This window comes from Gracilinanus agilis, chromosome 1 (assembly GCF_016433145.1).
Source record: "Gracilinanus agilis isolate LMUSP501 chromosome 1, AgileGrace, whole genome shotgun sequence".
Classification (NCBI taxonomy): domain Eukaryota; kingdom Metazoa; phylum Chordata; class Mammalia; order Didelphimorphia; family Didelphidae; genus Gracilinanus; species Gracilinanus agilis.
In genome coordinates, this window is record NC_058130.1 from 402,767,798 (window position 1) to 402,795,377 (window position 27,580).

Below are 27,580 nucleotides of genomic sequence, written 5' to 3' on the forward strand. Positions count from 1 at the left end.
AAAGATGATAAATTAGTTTAAAAAGGTTGGGGAGGGTGATAGAAACTATGTCTTAGCAATATGGAAAGATGGTATCAGAAAAAGAAAGTTCCTTCTGCCCAGAGAGGGGACCTCTAAAACTAATTTGAACCTGGGGTAAAAAATATAGCCTGAGTAGGCAGGGAAGATAGAGAAAATTAAATCTATTTTCATGGAGAAAAAAAATGATGATACAGAAAACATATCTTTTACAACTAAATATATAATTCCAAACACTATTTTAGAGGAAAAATATCACTGGCACCTACATTTTCTCATGGATCCCCCACTTATGCTTCTTGAAATTCCAGGGTTTCATGAGAGACCATTTGGGAAAATGGTCCTTCCTAATGATCTGCCTTTTCCTACTGATGGAATTGTTTCCTCTTCCCCACTCTTCAAAACTTTAACACTCATTCTTATGACCCAAGTCAGATATTGTTGACATCTCATCTGTAAGGGTTTATTTATAATCGAATGACAAAATATTGAAGGTGACAACCACTGTGTGCCAACTCACGCGCAAGTCAAGACATCACCCTTGTGATATCATTGGTCCTCTTTGAAAATGAAAAACAAACAACAACAACTGTGAGGATTTGCACAGGGTTAAAGACATTGTCCCTTGCCCTCAAGGAACTTACTATCTAGTGAGGGAGACATATTGGATGACAAATGAAATAAGCCCTTAGATCAGCATGTACTCTGAGCACAATGAGTGGCACCAGACAGAACATGGTATAGGAGCCTAAAGGAAGAAGAGGTCACAGTGGGAAGGGGTGAGCAGGGAAGGCTTCTTGGAAGATGAGGGGTTGAAGCCCTTTCCCTTTTCCTCCCCTCTACCACCCTCCCAAGGTACGTTGAGAATTTACTGTATGGGATCAGGGGAAAAAAAATCGATGCTCTCATTTGTAAGGCTGAATCTTCCTGGTGGCATTTAGAAGGGCACTATCTGTGATTTTAAAAACATCCGTATCTAAGAGGCTGGTGGTTTGGATTTCTGCCCAGAAGGGAAGCCCACAACATTGGGCAAAAGGAATTACTGGGATGTTGCTGCTGTTTCTAGTGTTCAGACTGGTTAATCATCTTCTGATTGGTAATGAGTCACTGAATGCACAGGTCTAGGGCACACTAATGCTGGGCTCCTTCCAGGACCAACTTCAAGGTCAATGATCATTTTCGTCTCTGTTTTCCATTTCAATAGGTGATATGTTTGTTTCCCCCAGGTCACTGATTCCCTGGCTTCTTCCCCTTCAACCTTCAGCTAGTTAGACTTCAGCTGCTTAGTTCTGTAAGGTGAACCTTAAGGCTTAATATCTTTTTAAAAAAATTATTAATTTATTTTTTGTTGGTTACATTAACATTTTCTCTTTTCCCTCCCCACACTAGAGAAAACATCACTTGACCAAAAAAAAAAAAAAAAGCCAACGTACATATAAACTATGTCCTTCATGTTTCTATTTATCAGTTCTTTCTCTGGAGGCAGACATTCACGAGTTATTCCTCGAATATTAATTCTGTAGCTATATACAATGTTCTTTTGGTTCTACCCATTTTGCTTTTCATTATTTCATGTAGGTCTTTCCATGTTTTTTATTTTTTGTTTTAAATAACCTGCTCAAAGCTTAATATCTTTCAAAGGGTCTAATCTAAACCAGTCTGGAAAACTCAAAACAACTGAGCTACATAATGTAGATCCTAGGCAGAATAATGAAACTATGTCTTTAGGGTCCCAGGCTCTCTGTTGTATACCCTTTTCTTCTTGGTGGCATCTCCTCCTAGAGTGGCAAAGAATAAAGAGCTCTGAGCTTGGAGTCAGAAAGATTACACTTGAATCCTCACTGAGCAACGGTGGGCATTTTTCTTTATTTGTGGCTTTGAATCCTACCTCTCACATTTTCTAGGTTTGTGATACCAGGCAAAACACTGAACCTCTCTGATCTTCAGTTTTCTCATCTGTAAGTGAGTGGGATGGACTAGATGGTCTCTAAATTCCTCTCAACTCTTTAATTTATAATCCTATATTCTCTGAGCCTTGGTTTCCTCATATGTAAAATATGGAATGACTTTATAGGGTACTGTAAACCATAAAGTACTTTATAAATACTTTATAAATATATTTAAATATATAACTATGTAAGGCATGTTTATGTATGTATGATATATATTAATATTTTATATTTATAAATGTGAGGTATCAGTTCATTTCTTCTAGGTGCCTGACATCCTCAGCTCTCTTTCTATTAGAACTTCCTCTCTTGAAAAGATCTGCTGATGAAAGAAACATTCCTTAATCCTTTTAGTAGAAATGTAAAGTCCAAGGATATGGAAGAAGGCATATGCTATCAGGCATAGTTGTGTTTGTTGGCTTTGCATGCATATATGAATGTGTGCTCATGCACGTGCATGTGTGTGTATGTGTGTTTTGTTACAAGAAAGGGTTCAATTAGAGGGTATCATGGAGAAATGATGGTGGTATAAAGTTAAAAGGTAACAATAAAACTATTTTAGAAATTAAATAAGGCTTTCTCAAAAGAAGCAAATGTATCCCTAATCCAAGGAGGTCAATGATAAATTGAATGTCTGCATATACACCAAAATATTAATTATTTTTTGGTTGAAAAGAATTGCAAACAAAGTAAGTGATCATTGAATTGGAATAGTTGAAAAAATTGTAGCAAAGGAATATAATCGATTCTTACTGTATCATAAGAAAGATGTTTAGGCTACAGAGAAAAAAAGGAAGACATGAATTCATACAAAGTAAAATAAACGAAATGAGGAAAATAACTATTCAAAAATATGTCTATATATAGCCACATGTATGCATGCATGTATTTGTACACATATACATGACCATAATAATGTAAATGGAAATACTATTAAAATGAAACTGAATGCCATGTAATTATGATGACTAAGCATGGCTCCAGAGAAAATGTGTCTCCTCTTTGGAGAGGTGAGGAACTATATAGTGTGGATTATTACGTGTGCTGTCAGATGTAGTCAATGTGCTGTTTGGTTTTATTGAAGTATTTTTTCTTGGTACAAGGAAAGGGCAAAAGGGTAGGGGAAATGGAGAGAGTGTGTTTAGAAATAAATACGATATAAAAACAAAAGGCTTCAATTTAAAAAGAAGAAAGAAAAATTGGTATGGCAAAGTTTTGGCATGATGGAGGCCAGTGTAATAATGCTGTAGATATTTGTGTGTTGTGGTGACTCTCAAAGGTAGCAATGCCCAGTGCCATAGGGCAATGTGCCAACAATGCATAGGGCTAAATGATGTTGGCATGCATGTTGCAGGTTGCTAACCCCTTCAAGAAAGCATACAGGGCTGAGGACCCCTTAAGATATGATCCCTCCCAGGGAGTATGCTTTCTTAGAATGATCAAAGCCTTAAGCTAAAGGAACACTATAGATTTTCAGGAATCAGAGATTACATAGGAATGAGGATCTATTTGGGGGGACCTATAGAAGCCCCTGAAATCTTTTTATATACTCCACTTAAACTAAAACTATCACTGAGTTCTTTGGAGCCATTTATAGTCTTGTTCATTGCTGATTTCCAGTAACAATTCTCAATGAATGGCACCAGTGGAGGAAAGTCATGGTGCTGGGAAAGCCCCAGTGAGGGAGAACTACAGTACTGGGATGGCCCCAACATTTATTTCTCTTTGACTTGGGAACATAGTAAGCAATTTTCTTGAAACCGTATTATGTAGGATCTGGACCAGTATTAAAAAATTAGTCTACAGATCTTGAGCATATATACCAGATCAATGGGAGTATGCAAGAAATCTTGTTCAGGGAGTTGGGGTATGTGTGTTTCTTGGATTAAACATTTGTCATAGATAATCTAGGCAATGGTAAATTGGAGAGCCATTTCTTCAAATGATTTATCCTCTCTATATTCTGGAAAAGCACAAAGCAATCATCTGATGTACTTATCCAAGGTCAGATGCTTGTTATTTGATCTAGCACTGACTTCTAGTTCCATTTTTTGATCATGGCATTGAACCTTTGCTAGAAGAGCTTTTGGAAGTGTCTGGGGATCAATTTTGTACTTATCTGCTCAGGCCTTTGGTGTATTCTGTGCTTTAAGATCTCATGTAGCTTATAACAAGCCTTTTTCTGAGGATACACACAACACAAGGGATCACAAAGCCGGCACAGTGGAAATTGCCCAGAGAACCAGGTTTCATAGAGCTGCTGCTTTGCCATGAAGTGATTGCACTTGGCTTTCAGGTCCTTCCTTTTAACACAGTTTTATAGCTCTAGTAAAGGCCAAGTGAGGAACAGCAATCCCAGCACCTGGGCCCTCCCTGCTTTTGTCTAAAGTCCAGAGGGTGGCTTAGAGTGAGGACCTCTATGTGCTTCTCCCAGAGATCACCTATTCTGTTTTCTTGATTGTGAGAACATGGAGATTTAGTGGGAAATCACAGATAAAAATCATACAAGATGAGAAGAGCTGCTAGTGTTGCAGGCTACTTTGGTGAATGGAAGACACCATACAAATAAAGGGAGGGGAGAAATAAATGTTTATATCAGGGGTCGGCAACGTTTTTGGCCGTGAGAACCATAAACGCCACATTTTTTAAAATGTAATTTCGTGAGAGCCGTACAGTGCTCACAGTGCCGCTCCTGTAACAACGCCTGAAAAAAATGGACTTTATGGCTCCTGCAGAAAGAGCCAAATCTGGCCCTCAAAAGAGCCAGATATGGCTGGAGAGCCATACGTTGCCGACCCCTGGTTTATATAGTCTACAGTATGCCATGCACTATACTAAGTGCTTTACAAATATTACTTAATTTGATCCTTACAACTACCTGAGGTGCTGATTATTCCCATATTATGGTTGAGGAAACTTGGGCAAACAGAGGTTAGTGATTTGCTCAGGGTCATAGAGCTAGTTAAGAATCTAAGGCAGGATTTGAACTCAGGTCTTCCTGATTCCAAGTCCATGGCTTTATCCACTGTGCCATCTAGTTGGCATGGATGTCCCAAAGTATCTGTGAATTCATCTATCTATCTCTCAAGTATTTATTAAGATCTCATGATATTTTCATCACTCTTCTAGATGCTATGGGAGAGAGAGTAGATAGATGGACCCAACTATCCAAGGTAGTGCAGGGGAAAGACTTGGAATGAAATGGTTTGGAACTCTGACTCAGATATCTGTGGTCACAGCCTAATTATTTATTCTTTCTGAGCCTCAGTTTCCTCATCTATAAAATAGTAATAACTGACGTTAATTCATATGGATGTGAGGTTCAAATGAAATCATGGATATAAACTATCAAGGGCTATGTAAATTCAAGCTATTGTTATTATTATTTTCCTTCATTTGGGCTATCATTGGTTAGGACACACTGAGTCAGAGAATGTCAAGAGCTGGAAGGGGAGCTTGAGGTCTTCTAGTTCTTTTTACAAGCAAGAAAGCCAATGCTTAGATAAGGGGAGTGACTCACCTTATTGGCCAGTGTCGGAATTGGAAATAGAACAGACATGTCTTGACTCCACATTCAAGGCTTTGTTATTGAGAAGGTCCCAGGATTCAGTGGAAATCAGGGGAGCTCAGTTCTAGTCCCAACTCTTTTTTGATCAAGTTTCTTTACTGTCAAAGAACTCAATTTTCTCATCTATAAAATTAGAGAATCCCCCACTTTTCCATGAAAGGGATCACCTATTCCTTTCCCTGAAGATTTGGGCCTATTGAAAGGCCAGGCAAAAGGAGATAATGTCCTTTAAAGGAAAAAGGACCTAGTTGCTGCTTCTGGCTAAACTTTCCTCCCTACTGGGAATCCTTAAAAAGTAAAGATAAAAAGTATAAAATATCAAGAAGCGAGAATGACAAAGGTCATTTGAATGGAGAGTAGTTTATTTAGGGTTTAGAGACATCTAACTCTAATCTATTGAATTAGGTCTAGTTGATTTTGAAGACCCCATCCAGGCTTATGCAATTACAGAATGGCAGAATTTCAGAATTGGAAAGGACCACTTTTTGTGGACACCCAGTATCCACCCAGTCTAATACCTACCTGAAAAAAAGAAGTCTATTACAGTGGCTCCAATAAGAGGTAACGAGTAGTCATTCAGTCTTGTTTAAAGAACTCCATTGAAGGGGAATCCATTCCCCTCTGAGGCACTTTCAGATAGTTCTAAATTTAAGGGCAGGTAGGATACCTGGCACAGTGGATAGAGTGCCAGGCCTGGAATCAGAAAGACCCAAGTTCAAATCTGACCTCAGACACTTTCTAGCTATACGACCCTGGGCAAATAAATCATTTAGCCCTGTTTGTCTCAGTTTTCTCTTCTGAAAAATTATCTGGAGAAGGAAGTGATAAAACACTCCAGTATCTTTGCTAAGAAAACTCCAAGCAGAGTCACAAAGGGTCAGATACGACTGAAATGACTGAACAACTTTAAGGAAGTTTGTCATAACATTAAACCCACCCACTGTTCCTCATTCTACCTCCTAGGATCAAACAAAATAGTCAGATCCGTTTTCCATAGGAACGTTCCAGAACTTGAAGAAAGTTATCAGGTCCTCCCACACCTTCAATTCTATTAAAAATCCAATGATTTCTCCAACAGACCCCAGAAAAATTCTGTGTAGAAAGAGCCCAGTGCAATGTCTAAGGGTGACAGGGTATAAAGGAGTACATGGTCACTCTGCTTGCCACTTATTGGGCTGGGTGCTAAGAAGAGAATGCCTTCTAGAAGGTAGTGGAAGGCTGTTTATTTCTAAAACTGTGCACGTGCCAGAATCTGAATTTGCCTGGATTCAGATTGCCTTTTCACAGCAGCCCTGCTGTGTTTATCAGTTGGTTGAGACATGTCTTTTTTTTTTTCTTTCAAAAAAGGTATCACATCCTTCTGTTAGATGTGTTGTTGGCAACAGTTGCTAAGGGGAATGGGGTTCAATTACAGATGCACTGATGCCCGCTCTAATAATACTTTGCTATGCATAGCTCAGATACAGACACCTCCCAGCTAAATGAAGCAAGTACATTTCAACAGAGAAGAGCTTGGTTACACATGCAGAGCTCAGGAAAAGGAGTATATTCTCTAAGCCAAAATAGCAGAGAGCTGGGGAAGTGGGGGGGTCCTAGACAAGGGAGATTCAAGCCTTTGATTTCCTTGAATTCTAGAACCCACCTGAGGCAAGAAGGGCCTGCTTATCATCACTCTGGAATAAGGACCTTTAACAAATACTGATGACCTGATCTACTCCTGGCCTCTCACTACACTTGAATGTCACATTGAAATACTGGCTGTTCCCTTGAAGAAATTTCACTTTCTTTCTATAATCCCAGGCTCTGAGGTTTTCTGATGACTCCTTTCTAATGAGCAGAAGATCATTTGAATGAATAAGTGAATCTAGCTAAACAAACAAAGAACCTTCTTACTAATATGGAATGGTCATTTAATCAGAAGATTAGAATATGTTCTGGGGAAGCTAGGTATCTCAGTGGATTGAGAGCCAGGCATAAAGAATGGGAGGTCCTCACACATTTCGTAGCTGTCTGGGTAAGTCACCTCCCATTAATCCCCACTGCCTGGCCTCTTCTGCCTTGGAACCAATACACAGTATTGATTCTAAAACTGAAGTAAGGGTTAAAAAAAAAAAAGAAAAAAGAACAGAATCTGTATTCTATCCCACTGTCCTCAAATATCTAAAGAGCTTTCATGTGAAGATTAGATTTATTCTCTGTAAGAAGACATCCCTTACACTATTGTCAGAGTTAACTGTCTTTATTCACAGATAGAATCATAACACTCCTCTGCTCAACATTCATTAAATTATCCACAGTTAACCTTCCAAATAAAGTCCAAAATCCTTAGCCTGGCATTCGACCTCAAAGTTTCCTGTCTTTCCAGCCTAATTTCACACTGCTTCCCTCCATATTTGTTCTTTTCTAGCTACCCTGAACCATTTTCCAATTAGCATTTTCTAATCTCCATGTCTTTGTTTATACTGTATTCTAAGCCTGGAATCTATCTTTCCCAGCCCCTTTCCCTCCCTATTTGTCTTTTAAACTATTTATCCTACAACTCCTTTGTCCATGAAATCTTTCCTGATGTCCATAGTAAAATGATTTTGTTTTCTTCTGATCTTGTACATACTATTCTATGCTATGCTTATACCATTGTACTATACAATTATTATGTATAAAAGACATATTCATTTTACAAAGTAATGTAATGTAGAGAGCTGGATTAGGAGCGAGGAAGACTTGGGTGTAAGTATGACTTTTGATGCTTATTGACTCTGCAGCCCTGGGCACTTAACATCTCGGCACCCCTGGCAACTCTCTAAGACTTTAAGTTATTGAGAAGGTACAGATCTGATTTGGTAGAGGAGCTTCCTACATTAAGGAAATCATAAGTCTGGTCAAAAATCAAAATCACATAATGTACATTACTATATTCCCATACAGTATCGATCTAATAACAGGTACTGGTTTGTCCTTCAAGGTCCAGACTAGCTAAGTCAGAGACGCTTCTCATCAGCTTGTCTGTGGGGTGATTGACTAGTATCAATAGATCAAAGAGTACATGGTATGAATACTAAACAGATCATTTTTATTTGATCCTGGAGACAATAGGGAGCCATCGGAGAGGGGAGGGGAGACACAGAGAGAGAGCAAGAGAGAGCGAGAGTGAGAGCAAGAGAGAGAGAGAGACAGACAGACAGACAGACAGACAGACATACAGAGAAAGAACATTAATTGTATATGAGATGATCAGACCTTCACTTTAGGTTGAATGGAAGATAGATTGGAGAGTGAAAACTGCAGGGACATTTGAGGTAGGCAGACTCACCAGCAGGCTATTAAGATAGTCCAGGTCTAAGGTGACAAAAGTCTGCCCTGGAGTAGTGGCAGCGTCAGAGGAGAGAAGGGGGCATATTCAAGAGATGTTGCAAAGGTGAAGCAGACAGGTCTTGACAACAGACTGGATATGAAGGGTGAGAGACAGGGAAGAGCCCAGGAAGACTCCCAAGGGCATCACCCGAAGCCTGAGGGGCTAGGAGGATGCTATTGCCCTCTATAGTAACAGGAAAGGTAGGTGGGGAGAAGAATAATGAATAGAATGATTTCTTTTTTAAAAAATTAATTAATTTAGAATATTTTCTCATTGTTACATGATTCATGTACTTTCCAGCCCACCTTCCTTCCCCTCTCCTGGAGCCGACAAGCAATTCCACTGGGTTTTACATGTATCAACAAAATGATTTATGAAAAAGCTGGAAAGACCTGCATGAACTGATGCAGAGTGAAATAAGCAGAACCTGGAGAACATTGTCTAGAGTAACACCAATATTGTGGAATGATCAAATGTGATAGACTTTGTTACTCTCAACAATCCAGGACAATTCTGAGGGACTTGTGAAAAATAATGCCACATCCAATTCCAGAGAAAGGACTGTTGGAGTTGAAATGCAGATAAAAGCATATGATTTATCACTTGTTTATTTGGGTTTATATTTGGGGGGGTTGGTTTTATAAGATTATTCACTTACGAAAATGAACAATATGGAAAAATGTTTTGTGTGATAATACGTGTATAACCCAGACTGAATTGCTTGCCAGTTCTGGGAGTGGGGAGGAAAGGAGGGAACAAGACAATTTAGATCATATAACTTCGGGAAATTTATGTGGAAATTTGTTATTACATGTAATTGGCAAAATATAAAAGAATTATCCAGGATAAGGATTATTCTCGGATCAAGAAGAATGCAAGGTCAGTGGAGAAGGGAATGCTAGTAAAACTATTCAGGGCCGGGCCATGAAATGAGGCTGTTTAAGGCTGTGAAGTGGAGATGGAGATTTGGAGAACAGGAATAAGCCAAAGGAGTGATCTGATAATAAAGATGAAGGGAGGCTTAGCATGAGTGAATAAATAGTAGATGTTGAAGGATAGGGAAAAGCAGAGTTCCAAGTTCCAGACCTTGGAGAAAGTGTAACTGTGAGAGATAGTGAGGTTTGAGGTGTGGCCCTACTGATGTGTTGCTGAAGATGGATGGGATAGATAGGTAAGGAATCTCTTAAATGCTTACTATGTGCTAGGGCACTGTGCTAAGTGCTAGAAAAAGAAATACAAGCAAAGGAAGGCTAGGCAGCACAGTGGATAGAGCACCAGGCCTGGAGTCAGGAGTACTTGGGTTCAAATGTGGACTCAGCCACTTTCTAGCTATGTGACCTTGGGCTAGTCACTTAACCCCGTTTACCTAGTTCTGGCCCTTCTGTCTTAAGAGTTGTTACTGAGACAGAAAGTAAGGGTTCAAAATAAATAAATGCAAGCAAAAAAGATAGTCTCTCCCCTTCCATATTCCCTTTTTATTTTTAGGTACAGGCTCACATTAGGATATGTAAAATATTAGGAATGATAGAGACATTTTTTCCAAGTATTTTTCTCCTTCAGGCTAGGAATTGATAATGGAGAACAGGAAGGAGTGGAGGGATGAGGAAGAGAGGGAGATTAAATATGCCATATTGATTTTCCTTCCCACTCACTAAGTAAATAGAATGCCTATACTTTCTTGCAAAGTGGCTTAGGTAGAATGTAAGCTCCATATAGTCATGGACACTGCTTTTGTCTCTGTAGCTCTAGCACCTAGAACAATGCCTTTCACATACTAGGGACTTAATGAATGCTTGATTATTTAAGGGAGTAAAAGATATTCTACGCCTTTTAAATAATTACTCTGTATTTGTAAAGGGGGAGGCAAAAAGGAGAGAAAAGAGATAAGAAAGAGATAGGGAAGATAGGTTAGAAGGAAGGTGGGTATTAAAGAGGAAGAAAAAAAGGTCTGATTTTTTTACATTGTTGGTTGTCTTATGTTTACAAACATTATATCTCTTGGAATAGATTTGAAACTCCTTGGATAGAATTTCAGAATTGGAGTGGATCTTAAGAGGTTATTTAATTCAGTGTCTTCATCTAAAAATAATGAAGTTGAGCTCCAAAGGGGGAAGTGACTTATTTAAAGCCACACAATTAGTAAGAGATTTGAGCTGAACTAGAAGTGGGGTTTCTTGATTTTTAGCCCACTAATTTGTGTTCCCCCAACCCCACCACTGGTGCCCAGCATAATGTCTTCTACAAACAAGGTAGACACATGGCAGCCATATTGGGTTACCTGATGATCAGAAACATTTGTAGCTTGTAAATAAAAAAACTATTATATTTTAATCATGATAGTTCACAGTGAACTTCCCTAGAGTAGGAGTCATTGGCCTAGGGTTCCACAATCCTAGGCTGGCTCCTCAGATCTATTAACTATCTCAATAATCCAATCAATGCCTTGATTTATCCATAGGTAACATAACTATTTTAGTTGACAAAATTTTACAAAATGGCAGAGTGGATTGGGAGCTTCTAAGGTCTTTGGTCGAGACCTATTTTGCTTGTGACTATGGGCTCCCCACCAGAAGGGTGGCAAGTTGCCCTCACTTCCAGCCGAGAAGGGTCCAAGGGCTTTTCCACCGAGACCCTTCTCCCGACCCCTTTGAAGGAGCTGCCTTCTTCAGCTGTGCCAGCTGCCTCATGTTTCTCGTCCATTCAGTATGGGTGACCTTGGATCTCTTCCCTTCCCAACTTCTATCCCGGCCCCTCCAACCTCTCCCTTTTGAACTGCCACCATCCCCGCAGCCCCTCGACATGATCCAGCACGAGAGAGCAAAGGAGGAGCTCCCAGCCCAGGAGGGTGGAATCCTAGCTCATGGTGGCGGTTGTCTGTGCACACAACAAACCAGCTGCTAGGAGTCTGTCTCCCGGGCCGTCCCATCCCGGCCAGAGTCATTAAGCCTGCTTTCTGGATTGCTCTGTCAGCCAAAGCTGCCTCTCCTTATACCACGGGGCTGTTTTTGGGTTCAGAAGCCAAATGGACCTTGTCCTCAGATAAGGGGGAAGTTTGTGTAGTTCTCCAGAGTGAAATGAAGCGAGCGGGAGGACAGCGGCCACGTGAGGCATAGGTCTAAGGAGAGGCGTTGCTAATAGAGCTAAATGGAAGGTTTCTAAAACAAACAGCTAAACAAAAAGGAAGGGGACAGGGCTATAGATCGCAAATGGTTATGCCTTGTGTGTCGAGAGGAAAGAAGAAGAAGGGTGGGTTTTCTGTTCTTTTCCTGCACATGTCTGGGACCCAGGAGAGAGAATCCATCATGATGGGAGCGAGTTCCACTAGCCCAGCAGCCCAGCTGGGCACAAGCTCTAATCCCTGATATCCTTTGCTAAAGCTTGAGGCAGCCTGAGGGGCTGGAGCTCAGATGGCTCTCCCTGGCTTCTGGCACAGCTTATCCATCCACCCAGCCCCTTCTGAAGATACTCATCCTCTACGTGTCCCTAGGGGCAGGTGGGAAGGAAGGGGCAGAGGGAGGGTGTTCTTACCCCAGCAATCTGCCTTGCTTTATGGGACCCCCCAAGATTACATTGTTGAATGAATGTGAGGGAGATGGGAGTTTATTCACTTTGCTTGGGGAAAAGGCTGGGATATGAACGGAGCAGTAAGCCAAGGAAAGGCGGTAGCCTAGGACTGGTACCAACCATAACATAACTTTGCAAGTCCCTCACAAAAACAACCTGTGAGTGTCATTATCTCTGTCTTACAGATTAGAAGACTGAGTCTCAGAGTGATAGTTACTTGTCCATGGTCGATTTTGCTTTTATTTTTCTATCTCCCTTAAATTCAGTCAACAATGTCCTAAGGTGAAATGAAGGTCAGCCGCTGCCATTGTCCCCATGCCCTATCATTTTCTACTTTTGGGGAAAGCCTTTTTTGATGCCTTCTTCTCTTTACATTACATTTGTTCTCCTTTTAGCCCCCTTCCAGAACCCTCTCATCACAGGAAAAGCAGAAAAGCAAAACCAACCAACATGGTCATTGAGTCTGAAAGCACATGAGACATTTGGCAGCCACAGTGGTTTACCTCTACAGAGAGGAGGGAGGTATTCTCCATCATCTGTCCTCTGGAACCAAGATCTCAAACCCCTCTTGAGATACGTGTCCAACTCCTAGCCCATTGCACTCCTGAGAACGGATACAGCCATGATCTCTCCCACTAACACCCCACCCAGCCAAGGTAACTGACCCTTGGTCTAAGACTACACAGGTCCACGAGGTCCACATCCACACACACTCTCTCTTTCTCTTATCCATTACTCCCAAATCCTACCAAAGTAAAACATCGACTGGTAAATGGACGAGATAGCAATGTTTGGTGAGGGGGTTGGGAGAGGAATGATAATAGAGAAAAATTATCCTTTTACAAAAACATAAGAAAGCTTTCTGGTGGGAGTTTGGAGAGGTAAATTCTTGCCACATAGGAAGTACAAAGGAACCAAACCACCTCCATTTTCCTCAGTGTATAAACAGATCCAGTTATTCCTAAGTGACATGACAAGGGTTCTACTCAAAACCATATGGAGAAAAGCAATTCCAAAGGTTTATAGGATAGAAATAGGAGGAGGGGATGAGGAGACAGAACTCTGAGAGCAGCCTGAAGTGAGCCCACACCCACTCACTCAGACTTAGCCAGGAAGGTCAGACCATTGAGCCCGAGTTAAAATGGAAAGACCGCGTTCTTTTTAAAATAGAAGGAAGGATTGGCTTGTTAGACTTACAGTGCCTATAAAATTATATTGGTCCTTCGTAACCATGAGACATGCACACAAACAAATAAAAACTCTGTCCCTCTCCCGTAGCTCTCACCCTCCCTGTGAGCTTTTTAATTTTCTATAATTAATTGGGCAAGAATGGAACTTGGGAAAAGCTCAACTATGGTTAGAATCTGCAGCCCTTCTTTCTAGTGATATGGACTGGGGGTGGCAGCTGGTACTATCCAATTACCTGTAGCACGTTGAGAAGAAGGCTCCGGAACTTGGTCCCTTCCACCATGAAGAGGGCCATTTTGTCACAGAGTTTTGCAGCTGTGAAGGCAAAACTCCGGTCTGTCACAGCCTTTTGGTAGATGGTTCGGACAATCTCTCCCAGCATCTCTTCTGAGTTGGTGGAATTCTGGGCCTCTTCCATGAAGGTGGTCAGCTGGGCATCCACATCACTGCTATTGTTCCTCATGCTGTTCAGGATCTCTATCAGCTTGTCCATTTTGTTCCTCTGAGGGTTGGGTGGCACCACTGGTACTTCTTCCTAGAGCCCACAGAAGGGTGGGTGGGAGGAGGACACCAACAAAGGAAATCACTACAGAGTGGGGCCCAAGCAGTAGGACCAGGGTGGGGAGGAGCTGGGGTCCCTACAAACTGTACCACATACTCACCTGCTCTTTTTCATCAGGTTAGCTGGACTACTGGGCCAATCCCGCATACTCTGTGTCTCAGACATTCTGATCTTTTTATATAATCCTACCCTCTAACCTCTCTTCTAAAATAATTTATTGGTTTCCCTTCACCTTACCTTTTTTCCATCATTGCTATAGCATTTAAGGTAGATTTTTCCTGAGGGTTTTTGCTATTCTTCAGGATTCCAATGAAACATTTTTCCCTGACCATCTTGGCACAATCTCTGGAGTAAGAAAACCTGGGTTCAAGTCTTGCTTCTAATGTTTACTAGCTGTGTGGCTTTGAGTAAGTCATTTCATTTTATTGGGGCTCAGTTTCCTCATCTGCAAAATGAGGAGGTTGGACTAGTGTATCTAAGATCCCTTCTAGCTCTGGCACTATAATCCTATAACTAGCAACTCCCTTGCTGAGGAGTCACTGTAATACATGAGACCCAATGGTGGCAGAAAGTTAAATACGGTCAATACAAGGAAATCCTCAAATGGCTCTTCTCTTTACCAATATGGCTGTTGGTCTTTGGAAGGCAAGTATGTTAAAAAAAAAACAAAAACAGAAAAAAATAAAACTGGACCTTCATGGGTATTTATGTAGTCAGGGCTAAAGTAGCAGGTGCAAAAAGGCCTGATAAGATATTTTAGTTATAAACTAACTGATTCTCAATTCATAACAGAGTATTAGATTTTGGATGACTTGCCAGAGCATTAGACCAAGAGTCAGAAGACAAAGGTTTGGATTATGGCTCTGCCTCTAAATTGATTGTGTAACTGCTCAAATACCCTCCCTCTCTGAGCTCTGAGCCTCATTTTCCTCATCTCTCAACCCAGGGAGAATCTCAGAGTAGTTAGGAGGCTCAAACAAGCCATAAAAACTGTAAAAAGTGTTGCACAAGTATGAACTACTGCTCCAGACCAAGAATGTGGGTGGCATGGAGGGGTTGGTGGTGGAAGAACCCTGGCTACGAGCTCAGGAAAACAGAATTTAAGTCCCTAGGTTTCTACTTACCAGTCATGGGCAAGGGGTCCTTAACCCTCCCATTCTCAGCTTCCATATCTATAAAGTAGTAATAATAACCCTCGCACCATCTACCTCACAAACCTTGCATATAAAGCATCATCATCTATATTTATGAGCTGTCATTATTATTATTATCATTATTATTACATTAAGTTATCCTGACTACTAAGAGATAGAGACAGGAGGATAGGAACACAACAGCTATAAAGGGGGATTGGCAAGAGCTGGGGACAGACTATCAAGTGTGAAATTTTCAAAGAATGAAAAATACAGCTTTGCCCTCTCCAATTTCCCAAACTAAATATGTTACTCAGTAATATTTCAGGATTACTAGAGAAGCCTTGGCTGGGTGGAGAAGGAAGGGATCAAGTCTAAATGTAGGACTGGAAATAATTTCCTTCCAAGGTTACTTATCTTTCTTTGCTTCCAGCAGGGGAAACTGAGCTGGCAGGGCAGGTGGGATAGGGATGGGGGCTCAGGAGTTTGCTTTCATGGTCTGGGTCTTCCTTGCAAAAAAGTCCAGCAACAAAGCAAGGGAGTCTGGATACCTGGATTCTAGTCTTAGCTCAATTACTAATTAGCTCTGTGACTTGGGCAAATCATTTCTCACCTCTAACTCTCTAGGTTTTATTTAGTCTCCTTTTCTGAGATGTAGGGTGCTATAATGGATGGAGTGCAGAGTTGAAATAAAAAAAGACCTTTGTTTAAAACCTGCCCCTGACATTTGCTAACATGAGCCAAGGCAAATTACTTTAGCCCTTGAACTTCACTTTGGGAAGCTGAGTGTAGGGTAAAACTCAGGATCAGCTGTGCTTGACCCGATCTATCACACAACATTCAGGGTGAGGCAGTGGCTCTCTGAAGCCATGCCTCCCAGAGGTTCCATGATTCCATGAGGCAAGAGATTCCCAAAATGAAGCCTGGCAGTGCCCAGCCTTAGAGAAACACAACTGAGGGGGTTTTCATGGAAACAGAACACCGGCTAGAATTCAGTGCCCAGAGAGCTTTTTAGAACTGGGCACAGTTATTAAAAATACAAGTTATTCATCCTACTGCATCTATTCAATTCCTCATAATTATTCTCAAATTCTCAAAATGAGAAATTTGACTCAAAACCCCTCTAGGGGGAGGATTAATTTTTTTCCTATTGAGATAAGCTGGAGCCTTATTGTCATTGGCTTCAAGAGATTCCTTGAAGCTGCCAGGTCTTTGAGAGATGAAAAGGGGAAAAGGGAATTTCTTTCCTGAAAAGACAAGATGATTTTGTCTCCCAGGATGTGTGTTGATTTCATAGAGTCCTAGGAGAACCATGGGCTTGCCAGGAACATGCAGGGCTGCTTAGGTTTAGGTGCTTTCATTTCACTATGGAATCTGTCATTCAAAGGCTGCATTTCTGGACTTCTCTCTATTTCATTCTCATACTCCCAACTGCCTGATTCTTGGGCCTCGGTATTTTATCCTGGTGCCAAGAAGTCATGAAAAATAGAGGGAGACCACAATGGAGAGACTCAGGCTTTCAACACACAAGACTCATGTGAATGTGTATGAACAGAACCACACGTGGAATTCAATGAGTTGGGACAGCAGCGCAACATATGAACAGTAGCAATAGCTAGCTAGTTGGGAATGAACTTTCTGAAGCAGATGCATGGGAGAAAGTATCTTGTGCCCACACACACCTAAGTGCACCATGCTGTGAGAAGTTCAAGGGAGGAATTTAATAAGTGGCAAAAGGCTGGGTGCTTCAGGAACCCATTCCTCCACTGTTTTTGACTTTTGGATGTTTTGGGGGCAGGAAGAGAATGATATCTAACTTTTGTTTTTGAATAAATCAGTCCTTTAAAGCAGTGATTCCCAAAGTGGGCACCACCACCCCCTGCTGGGTGCTGCAGCAATCCGGGAGGCGGTGATGGTCACTTTTTTTTTTTTTTGTATTACATTCTTTTCTGAGTTCAATAAATAGTTTCATAATTTCCAGGGGGCACTAAGTAATATTTTTTCTGGAAAGGGGGCAGTAGGCCAAAAAAGTTTGGGAGCCACTGCTCTAAAGGCTATTTCCTCGATGTGATGCTTACCAAAATGTGAGGGTCTGTGAAACAAGGACAAAATGGGGGGTCTAGGTTTATCCCTGAAAGGCACAAACCCATCTATCCCTTTCCCCCAAAGAGGAAGGTCATCGATTACAAAGAAGGAGAGTTGATACTTTTTTTCTCTTTAGTTAAATAATAATACTATTTCATATTTATGTAGCACTTTAAGGACTGAAAGTGCAGTTACACATTACTTCATTTGAAGTCCACGCCTGAGATTGACATAGACACAGAGTCAGATTAACTAAAGACATTAGACATCATCACTAGGGTGGAATAGGTTAAAAATGAAAGGGAAGGCAATGGGGACTTTGGGAATTTATTAGCCTTATTCTACTTCTCAGCAATCTAAAGAAGAAAAGAATACCTACCTTCCAAAATGACCTCTGTAGATGCTCCTGGGAGACATTCAAAGACTAGACTGATATTTACCTTGAGTAATAATATCAATCTCCTTCCTATCCAGCTCCAGGGTTTTTCCCCCAAACAAGTAGATAACAGCAAAAGGCACAAGTTCCCTCACTTTCCCTCTCTCTGAAGCCTTCAGGCATGGTATGATGTTTCTTCTCCATCTTGCATTCTATCCCCATCTCTTATTCAGGGCTGGCCTGTGTCAGGGCCCATGGAACAAAGGTGCCTCCCTCTCCCAAACTGACCCACTTGGCTCAGAGCCTGGGAAACAAGGGGCACAGAATGGAGTGCTTGGAGAAAATGTGTGTCCAGAGTGATACTGTGCCATCACTGTCTTTTCTGATAACCGTCTGTCCTTTACTTACCTTGTCCTTCCTCCTGCCACGGTCCCCACCACCCTCTGAAGCATGCAGTCTTTGGGCTGGCCTATGCCATGACCCATGTAAAGAAAATGCCTACCTCTCTGCTGTCCTCCCAGAACAATTTAAAATTCAATTACCGGTACCTTTTCCTTTAGTCTTCGCCTCAGCCTGTCTTTGGAAGACTGGAGCAGGTTAATTTTGGGTCGTTCCCCAATCCGATCATTAATAATACTGTCTTTTCGTTTGGTCTCCACCTCCAGGCCTCCAGGCTGCTGGGGTGGTGGCCTCTCTGTTGGTGAGGCATCGGGGTTCCGGTGCATGTCCAGGGGGATGTGCACGGTGCACACGGGAGCATCCTCGATCTTCAGGCTCTCTGTCTCTTTGGCGTTGTTGCGATGGGTAGCAGCCTCCTTGTCGCCGGGTGGGTGTTTTGGGTTGTTGTGGTGCCACCGTCTGTTCTGGCTATAGCCATGGTGGTTGGGCCTCCCTGAGGGGTGGGGTGCCTGGCCCCCCTGGTAGGATTTCTGGTGGTCCCTGTTGTGTTTGGCACTGCCTGGCTGGTGATCACTGTGCTGCTGGGATTTATTCCCACCTGGCGGCCTTTGCTGTCTCCTGTAAAACCCGAATTGGAAAGGGGAAGAAAAGAGAGGAGAGAGGAAGAGAGAGGCAAGAGGAAGAGGATGGAGGGGATAGGGGGAGAGGGAGATAGAGAGAGAGAGAAAGAATGAGAATTGTCAATATACAATCAGAGTCTGTTGATTAGTCAAGCACTAGGCATTGTTTCAAATGGATTATTTTTCACCTTAAAACTGGAGCCAGGACTCAGGGAAAAAGGGACATGGTTATCTAGATGGTATGACTAGGAAGCCTTTTCCTGCTGAAAAAAAATTTCTCCTTCACTAGTCTTTCCCCATGCCTAAAATTTTGTATCACTGGTGAAAAGCCACCTAGACATGCTAGACAAATAGCTCGTGCTCAATAAATACTTGGAGAAGGGCACTGAATCTTCATAGTAAGCTCTGCTGATTAGCTAACTCCATTGTGTCTCTCAGATGTGACCCTTAGAGTCCTCTTTGTCCTTCCCCAGGCACTATCTCCCATATTTTTGATACACAACTCTAGGGGCAGGGTTAGCCTTACCAGCATGCAACCCTGTTAGATAGTATTCACTGAAGGGTATCAAAACTCAGCGCCTGCAATATCTCCCTAAATTGACCTGCAGGGGGTGGAGTGGTAGGGAGGGGTGGCATTCCAAGGAAGTTGAGGCTTTAACTGGTCTATGGTTAGAGCTTTATATTGTGGGTAGGACAGCACATTATTACTGTCCCCAAGAAAATCGAGGATGAGATGGTCCAAGTGCTCCTGGCTGTCCTCAATGAATCAACAGTCACTAGCTCAGATGTACTAAAGAAGTGGTCAGTGAAACTGCTAAGCTGCAAATAGTGGAATTGGAAGAAACATGGAGCGAGACAGAGGTGCTGGAGTACTAGGAATGGGCAAATGTCCTGTTCTGGAAAAAGTTGGAACAAGTTGGATGGATATAAAGGTTTTACTCCAATTTCTGAGGGATTAATCAAATGCCTCAAATCAGTATTAAATGATTTGTAAGTGTAAGGGAAAGCCACTGTGAAGAATTAGCTTGTGCTCATTGAGAGCAAGCCATGATGGACTGGCCTCATTTCTCTTTCTGACAGGGTTTCCAGACTGACAGATCAAGGGAATTCCATAGATACAGTCTACCTGCATTTCAGAAAGACTTCTGACAAAGTTTCCTATGACATTCTCTTGGTCTAGTTGGAAAGGTGTAAACTGGATGGTTGTAGAGTCAGGTAAACTTGGAAATGCTTGAATGGTCAGACATGAGGTGTGGTGATTAATGTATTTATTGATACCAAACAAATGGAGGGAGTGTTAAAGAGGAGTGCCCCAGGACCCTATCCTTTGCTCTATTCTTCTGTTCAACCTTTTATCAGTGACTTGGAAAGACAGTCCACACCTGTAAGTTTATCATAGCAGAAGATAACATAGAGCTGGAAGAGCAGAACATGTTATCTGGCAGAATAAGAATCCAAAAAGATCTCAATAGGCTTGTTATAAAAAATGAATTTTAGAGAGATAAAATATTAATTTCTACACTTGGCTTAAAAAAATCAAGCCTGAAATTTAGGATGGTGGTAAATAGTGAGGTAGTAGTTCATATGAAATAAAATTGGAGGATTAAGTGGACTGCATAAACCATATAAATGAGTGATATAATATGGTCATCAAAAAAAACAACAACCAATGAAATCTTAATGGAAGTATAATGAACAGAGCAGGCTTCCTTTCATTTTTAAAATTTGTGTTAATCACCAATCTCCTATTTCCCCCATTTCTACTTTTTTTGCTGTTTCTCAGTAAGCTATTTTTAAGCCCAGATTGGAAAGAGGGAAATTCCCTGGCAAATAACTCTTGATTCCTTGCCACTTTGGTCATCTTTATTTAGAATTTTTCTAGTGCCTACAGCAACTTACCAGCACAGTGCCCATAAGGATGGCTGACCAGTGCTTCCTGAATCTTCCAATCTTTATCACCTGGCCTCAGCTCAGCTTTGCTCTAGTTTTATCCTCAAGGGATTCAGAGGGATTTTCAACATTTCTACCCAGAAGGTAGGAGGAGGTCATTTATAATGGTTGGTAGGCAGAAGATCTTTTTTTTTTTTTTTTTTAAATGCAGTCTGGCACAGAGGTTCTGCTGACTCCCAAAGCTGCCTATCCATTTTGGCAGAAATGGTTAGGGCATTTCTCAAGCACCAGGATTCTAGTGAAGGGTTGAAGATAGCTAGATAAATATTAACCAAATTGTATTAATCAATTAAATTGCTCTTCTACCAAAGTGTGACCCCTAAAGGAATCTGTGAGACTTTTAGGGCCTCATCAATAAAATGAAAGAATTAAGATGAATGACTTTGAAAGTCCCTTCCAGTCTTAGATACACGTTTTTTCAAATATGACAATCCATTTCTCATCTCTGTTCCTTTGCACTGAACCTACTCTATACCTGTAATGTTCTGCCTCATCACCCCTGTTCTCTTGGTTTCCCTGGATTCCTTCAAGACTCAGTTCAAGTTCTAACTTCTACAGGAGGCCCTTCCTACTCCCCAGTTGCTATTGTTGTTCAAGTCATTTCAGTTATATCTGATTGTTCATGACCCCATTGACCCCATTTGGAGATTGAGAAAAGACCAGTATCTTTGCCAAGAAAACCCCAAATGGGATCACAGAGAGTCAGATACAACTGAACAACCACCACAACATATGGTCAGACCTGTACTTTAGGAAGATAAATCTGATGGCTAGTGATACATGGGTTGGCATATGGTGCTGGCCGTGTTACAAAGGAATAAATGACAGATCTTAGCAACTGACTGGTTTTTGAGCAGGTAGGAGGACAAGTCAAAAATTAACCTAGATATGAGCCTGGTTGCCTGGGAAGATGGTGGTATATTCAATGGCAATAGAAAAACTAGGAAGAGGGGAAGGGTTGGGGGAAAACATGAGTTAAGTTTTGAATATACACTGAGCTTAAGATGTCTATGGGACATCCACTTTGAGATGTCCAATAAGAAAGTTGGTGATATGAGACAAGAAGTTAGGACAGGCTAAGCCTAGATAAGTAGAACTGGAAATCTTCAGCATAGGGGTGAGAACTAAATTCGTTGGAGCTGATGAGATCACTAAGCCAAATAGTATATAAGGAGAAAAGATGAGGACCCAGTACAGAGTCTTGGGGGAGAGCCATGGTTAGTGAGTGTGGCATGGATAAAGATCCAGCAAAAGACACTGAGGAGTGGTCACATAGATAGGAGAAGAACCAGCAAAGAAAACTTGGGGAGTTTTTTTTTTAAGAAGAAGGGAATTAATTGACAGTGTCAAAGGCTGCACAGAGGTTAAGAGGGATTAAGATTCAGAAACATTCATTATATTTGTCAATTAAGAGATCATTAGTAACTTTGCTTTTCTATGCATCCCCAACGCTCAGCACAGTGCCTAGAACATACAAGTACGGTGTTGACTGACCAACTAGTTCTCTACTGAAATATACAAAAGCAATGGGATTTTTGTTTTTTACTCAGAGAAGAATCAAACAGTTTTATACAAAGCAGGGGCTTTTGGCTTGTCTTTCCTGAGTTACTATGTCTAAGACGGATTTTCCTCATCTAAATAAATAATTATGGCATTGCTGTGTGCCCAATTCTTCTTTAACCTCAGAGTAATGTATGGCTAATAGTTTTTTAATACTATTGTGATGTGAAATGATTCATTCTATGAATGGCTGAATACACTCCTAAAATAAAAGATAATAAAAGTTTTATTTCTAAGAAATACTGGGGGAAGAGGAAAGGAACAAGCAATTATATAGTGTCAGGCACCGTGCTAAGCAATGGAGATAGAAAAAGAGGTAAAAAGTCTATAATCTTAGGAAACTCACAATCTAATGGAGAGATAACATGCAAACAAATATGTACTTATAAATAAGCTCTATGGTGAACAGAGGGAAGGCACTATAGTTAAGAGAGGTTGGGGAAGGCTTCCTGTAGGAGGTATGATTTTAGGTGGGACTTAAAGGATGCCAGGGAAATCAACTGATGGTACTAATGAAGGAGAGCATTCCAGGCATGAGAGATAGTCAGAGAAAATGCCTAGGTTCTAGAGATGGACTGTCTTGTTCATAGGAACAGCTGGGAGGCCAGTGCCACTGTACTGAAGAGTATGTGTAGGTAGGAGGGACTAGGTCACAAAGGGCTCTGAAAGCTAAATAGAGCATTTTGGATTTGTTTTTGAAGGCAACAGGGAACCACCAGGGTTGATTGTGTGTGTCTCATAATTAGACTTGTGCTTTAGGAAATTACTTCATTGACTGAATGGAGGAAAGATTAGAGTAGGGAGAGACTTGAGGCAGATAGGACCACAAGTAGGCTGTTGCAATAGTCCAGGCATGAAGATATGAGGGCTTGCACTAGAATGGGAACAGTGTCAGAGGAGAGAAAGGAGAGTATTTGAGAGATAGTGTAGATAAACAATATACAGACTTTTACAACATCTTGGAGATGGGGGAGTGGGGAAGAGGAGAGAGAGAGAGTGAAGAATCCAGGATGACTCCTAGATTGTAAATGTGAGAACTAAGGAGGATGATATTTTCCTCTACAGTAACAGGGAAGTTAGGAGGGGGTGGCAGAGAGTGATTAATATTATAAAAGGCTGCAGAGAGGTCTGGGAGAATGAAGATTGAGAAAAGGACATTTGGATTTTGAAAACAAAGTTCTTCAAACTCACTGCCTATAAACACATAATTTTCAATAGAATATGGACCGAAAACTCTTAGAGTTGGAAATGCAGTTAATGTGGTGTAGGAAAAAGAATCAATGCTCTTTTGGAGCAAGAAGAACTAGGTTTGAATTTTAGTTTTGTTACTCATTACTTTGGTGACCCTGAGCAAGAAATTTAATCTCTTTTTCTTCAGACCAGATCTCTCTTTTCTTTTCCTTAAAAAACAAAACAGGGGGCAGCTGGGTAGCTCAGTGGAGTGAGAGTCAGGCCTAGAGACAGGAGGTCCTAGGTTCAAACCCGGCCTCAGCCACTTCCCAGCTGTGTGACCCTGGGCAAGTCACTTGACCCCCATTGCCCACCCTTTCCAATCTTCTACCTATGAGACAATACACCGAAATACAAGGGTTAAAAAAAAACAAAACAAAACAAAACAAAACAAAACAAAACAAAAAAAAACCACACCCTTGCCTTCAGTTTTAGTATCAATTCTAAGAAAGAAGAGCTGTAAAGGCTAGGTAATAATTGGCATTAAATGTCACACAGGAAGTGTCTGAGGCCAGTTGTAAACCTAGGTCCTCCCATCTTCAGGCGTGGTGCTCTATCCACTGTGCTATCTAGCTTGACCCTGAGACCAGATCTCTCAATCAAGAAACAAGAGATATCCAAACTAATTTCAAGGGAAAAAACCTTTCCCAATTCCCCTATGTAGAGTCCAGTCCAATTTCTTCACTCAAGGAGAAAAGCATGTCTTGTGAAAGAACATACTGATGATCTAAATTCTATGTTGGGGTGGAACAGCTGGGTGGCACACTGGATAGAATGCCAGGCCTAGAGTCAGGAGGACCTAGGTTCAAATCTTACTTCCCACACCCTAGCAGTGTGACCCTGGGCAAGTCACTTAACATCATTTGCCTGCCCCTTGCCCTTCTGCCTTAGAATATTACTAAGGCAGAAAGTAAGGGTTTAAACACCCCCCCCCCCAACAAAATCCAATTTCTGTGTGGAACTGAGTGGTGGTAGTAGTGCTGCTGCTAAATTCCTTTAGTTTTTCACTAAAGGAGTATGCTACACTAATTTGTTTTTCATTGAACTGGTTCTGCACTCTTGGTCATGTACTTCCATTGCCTTAAGTGGGAGAATTAAGTGTATGCCCACATTAGCCCCTGTTGAGCTCTCATCCTTCGAATCACCTCTTTTTCCTCCCTGTTTCTTTTTCAGCCTGGTTTACCAATTGCTTAGCTCATTCTACCATACCCTCTGGAACTCTTATTCTATTGCCAACAGATGACCTTAAGTCCTCAGACTTTTCCTCTACTTTCTCACTTTCATGGGTGCCTAGTTCTCCCTTTGGGGTTTTCTACACTCGTGTACAGTCCTTCCATGTCAGGAGGATAGAAGAGGAGATAATTCTTGCTTTCCTCTGATGCTTCAGAACCAGGCCTTTACACCATCATTTATCCATAACTTTCCTTTTTTTTAAGATCCATATGGACTACAAATACCCTATTTGTGCCACTTTCTCCCCATTCTGGTTATCATTCATTAATCCATCTCACAATATTTTAAATGATTTCAGTACCTAGCCAACAGTCTTTACTCTATCTCATGCCTTCACCATCAGGAATGTCAATATTTATGATGCCAACCTGTCTGATAAACTGACCACAATTCTTCAATATCATTAACTCTAAAAATAACCTTCTCTAACCCACTTAAGCCACATGCCAATGTGGTCAAACCTTAGCCCTCACCACTTTTCAAAGCTACATTACCTCTACAATAGGGAACTTAGAAACTTCATTTGCTGGTCATGAACTACCACCCTTCCTATTCCCTCCCAGATTCTCAAGGGTCCTCGATCATAACAGTAATCTGCCCCCTTCTTATTATCTTTAGTCACTCCCTTATCTCTGGATGCTTCCCATCTGTCTACAAATATGTGCTTTCACCATGAATGTAACTTTGGATACACTCATCTGTACAATGAGAGGTTGGATTAGAAAGCTTCTTGAGGTCTCTTCTAGCTCTAGAAGCATGATTCTATGCTCAAGTCTCCTTGGACCTGACTTCTGATCCCCTGTATCCAAACATCTTTGCCCCTGATATCTTTCTGTGACTTAACCATGCCATCCAGATACTGTTACATCTTTCCCTCTATTGCTAATTTTCTTAATTAGATTTATTTTTGATGGGATTTTAAAACCCATTCTCCTCAACCCTTTACATTCTGTCTCTTGCCCTTACCATTTTACTGAAACGGAATGACTTCCTCATCACTAGTCCTTTTTCAACCCTTATCTTCCCTGACATTTCTGAAGCTTATGATACCTGATTCTATCCTTTCCTACAAGATACTCTCTCATCCCTCTGCCTCAGAGATAACATACTTTTCTGTTCTCCTTCTATCTATCTAATCTCCATTTTTTGATTTCCCTAATGGTTTCTCCTCCTTTCTCCAACTCCTTAAGATGAGTGTTTTCCAGGAATGCTCATGTGTCCACAGGATTGGTCCATAGCTGCCCTTTGCCTTAGCAATCTCATTTACTACCTACCTTGGCTTCCCCTATCATCACAAGGCAGATAATATCTCCCATCCTGATCTCTCTTCCCAGACCTGCACCTGTGACTGAGTGCACTCATCTGGATGTTCTGTTGACTTCAAAGTCAACATGCCCCAAACCAGGCTCATTACTTTTCCCCTTAAACTGGCTTTTCTTTCTGACATCACTATGTTTGTCTGCGGTAGCATCATTCATCCAGGCTCCCATGCTGGTAACCTTAGTGTTTATTTCTGACTCATCCTTCTCTCTGGACTTTGATATGCAATCTGTTACCAGTTCCTGCTGATTGAATCTCTGCAATATCTCTAGAATTTGTTTCCTTTTCTTGATGACTACTGTCACCACTGCTAACTGTCTAGACCATTATAATAGCCTTTTTTCATGTCTTACCACTTTTATGTATTGCCTCTTCAAGCTACTGCCATAATAAACTTTCTGATACAAATAACTAGCATTTATAGAATGATTTTGGGCAGCTAGGTGTGATAGTAGATAAAACATCAGGCCAGGAGTCAAGAAGACTAATCTTTCTCCGTTCAAACCTGACTATAGACTCTTTTTTTAAAAAACATTTATTAATATTCATTTTTAACCTGTTTACATACTTTATGCCCCTACTTTCCCCTTAACCCCCCGCTCTCCCCCAACCCATGGCCGACGCACATTTCCACTGGTTGTAACAAGTGTCCTTGTTCAGGGCCTATTTCCATATTGTTGTTAGTTGCATTGGAGTGGTAGTTTCGAGTCCACATCCTCAATCATGTCCACCCCGACCCATGCGTTCAAGCAGTTGTTTTTCTTATATGTTTCCTCTCCTGCAGTCCTTCCTCTGAATGTGGGTAACATCTTTACCATAAATCCCTCAGAGCTGTCTTATGTCATTGCATTGCTGCTAGTACAGAGGTCCATTACATTCGATTTTACCATAGTATATCAGTCTCTGTGTACAATGTTCTTCTGGCTCTGCTCCTTTCGCTCTGCATCAGTTCTTTGAGGTCTCTCCAGTTCGCCTGGAACTCCTCCAGTTTATTATTCCTTTTAGCACAATAATATTCCATCACCCGCATATACCACAGTTTGTTCAGCCATTCCCCAATTGAAGGACATACCCTCCCTTTCCAATTCTTCGCCACCACAAAAAGCACAGCTATAAATATTTTCGTACAAGTCTGTTTATCTATGATCTGTTTGGGGTACAAACCCAGCAATGGTATGGCTGGATCAAAGGGCAGGCATTCTTTTATAGCCCTTTGAGCATGATTCCAAATTGCCAGCCAGAATGGCTGGATCAGTTCACAACTCCACCAGCAATGCATTAATGTCCCGATTTTGCCACATCCCCTCCAACATTCATTACTCTCCCCTTCTTTCATTTTAGCCAATCTGCTAGGTATGAGGTGATACCTCAGAGTTGTTTTGATTTGCATTTCTCTAATTATTAGAGATTTAGAACACTTTCTCATGTGCTTATTGATATTTTTGATTTCTTTACCTGAAAATTGCCTATTCA

The 27,580-nt window shown here is 41.3% G+C and overlaps 1 protein-coding gene across 2 annotated transcripts in view; it reads right to left on the bottom strand.

The window, feature by feature from the left end:
- The window catches only part of CTIF (cap binding complex dependent translation initiation factor), a 363,068-nt gene that overhangs the window by 131,621 nt on the left and 203,867 nt on the right, over positions 1-27,580 (bottom strand). The window contains exons 6-7 of one of the 2 annotated variants that reach the window (XM_044664825.1): positions 18,344-18,812; positions 13,875-14,174 (exon numbers count right to left, since the gene is read on the bottom strand). In XM_044664825.1, coding sequence (XP_044520760.1) covers positions 13,875-14,174; positions 18,344-18,812 — 769 coding nt within the window. Of the gene's footprint in view, positions 1-13,874; positions 14,175-18,337; positions 18,813-27,580 lie in introns of both variants that reach the window. The other variant, XM_044664818.1, reaches the window with a different exon arrangement.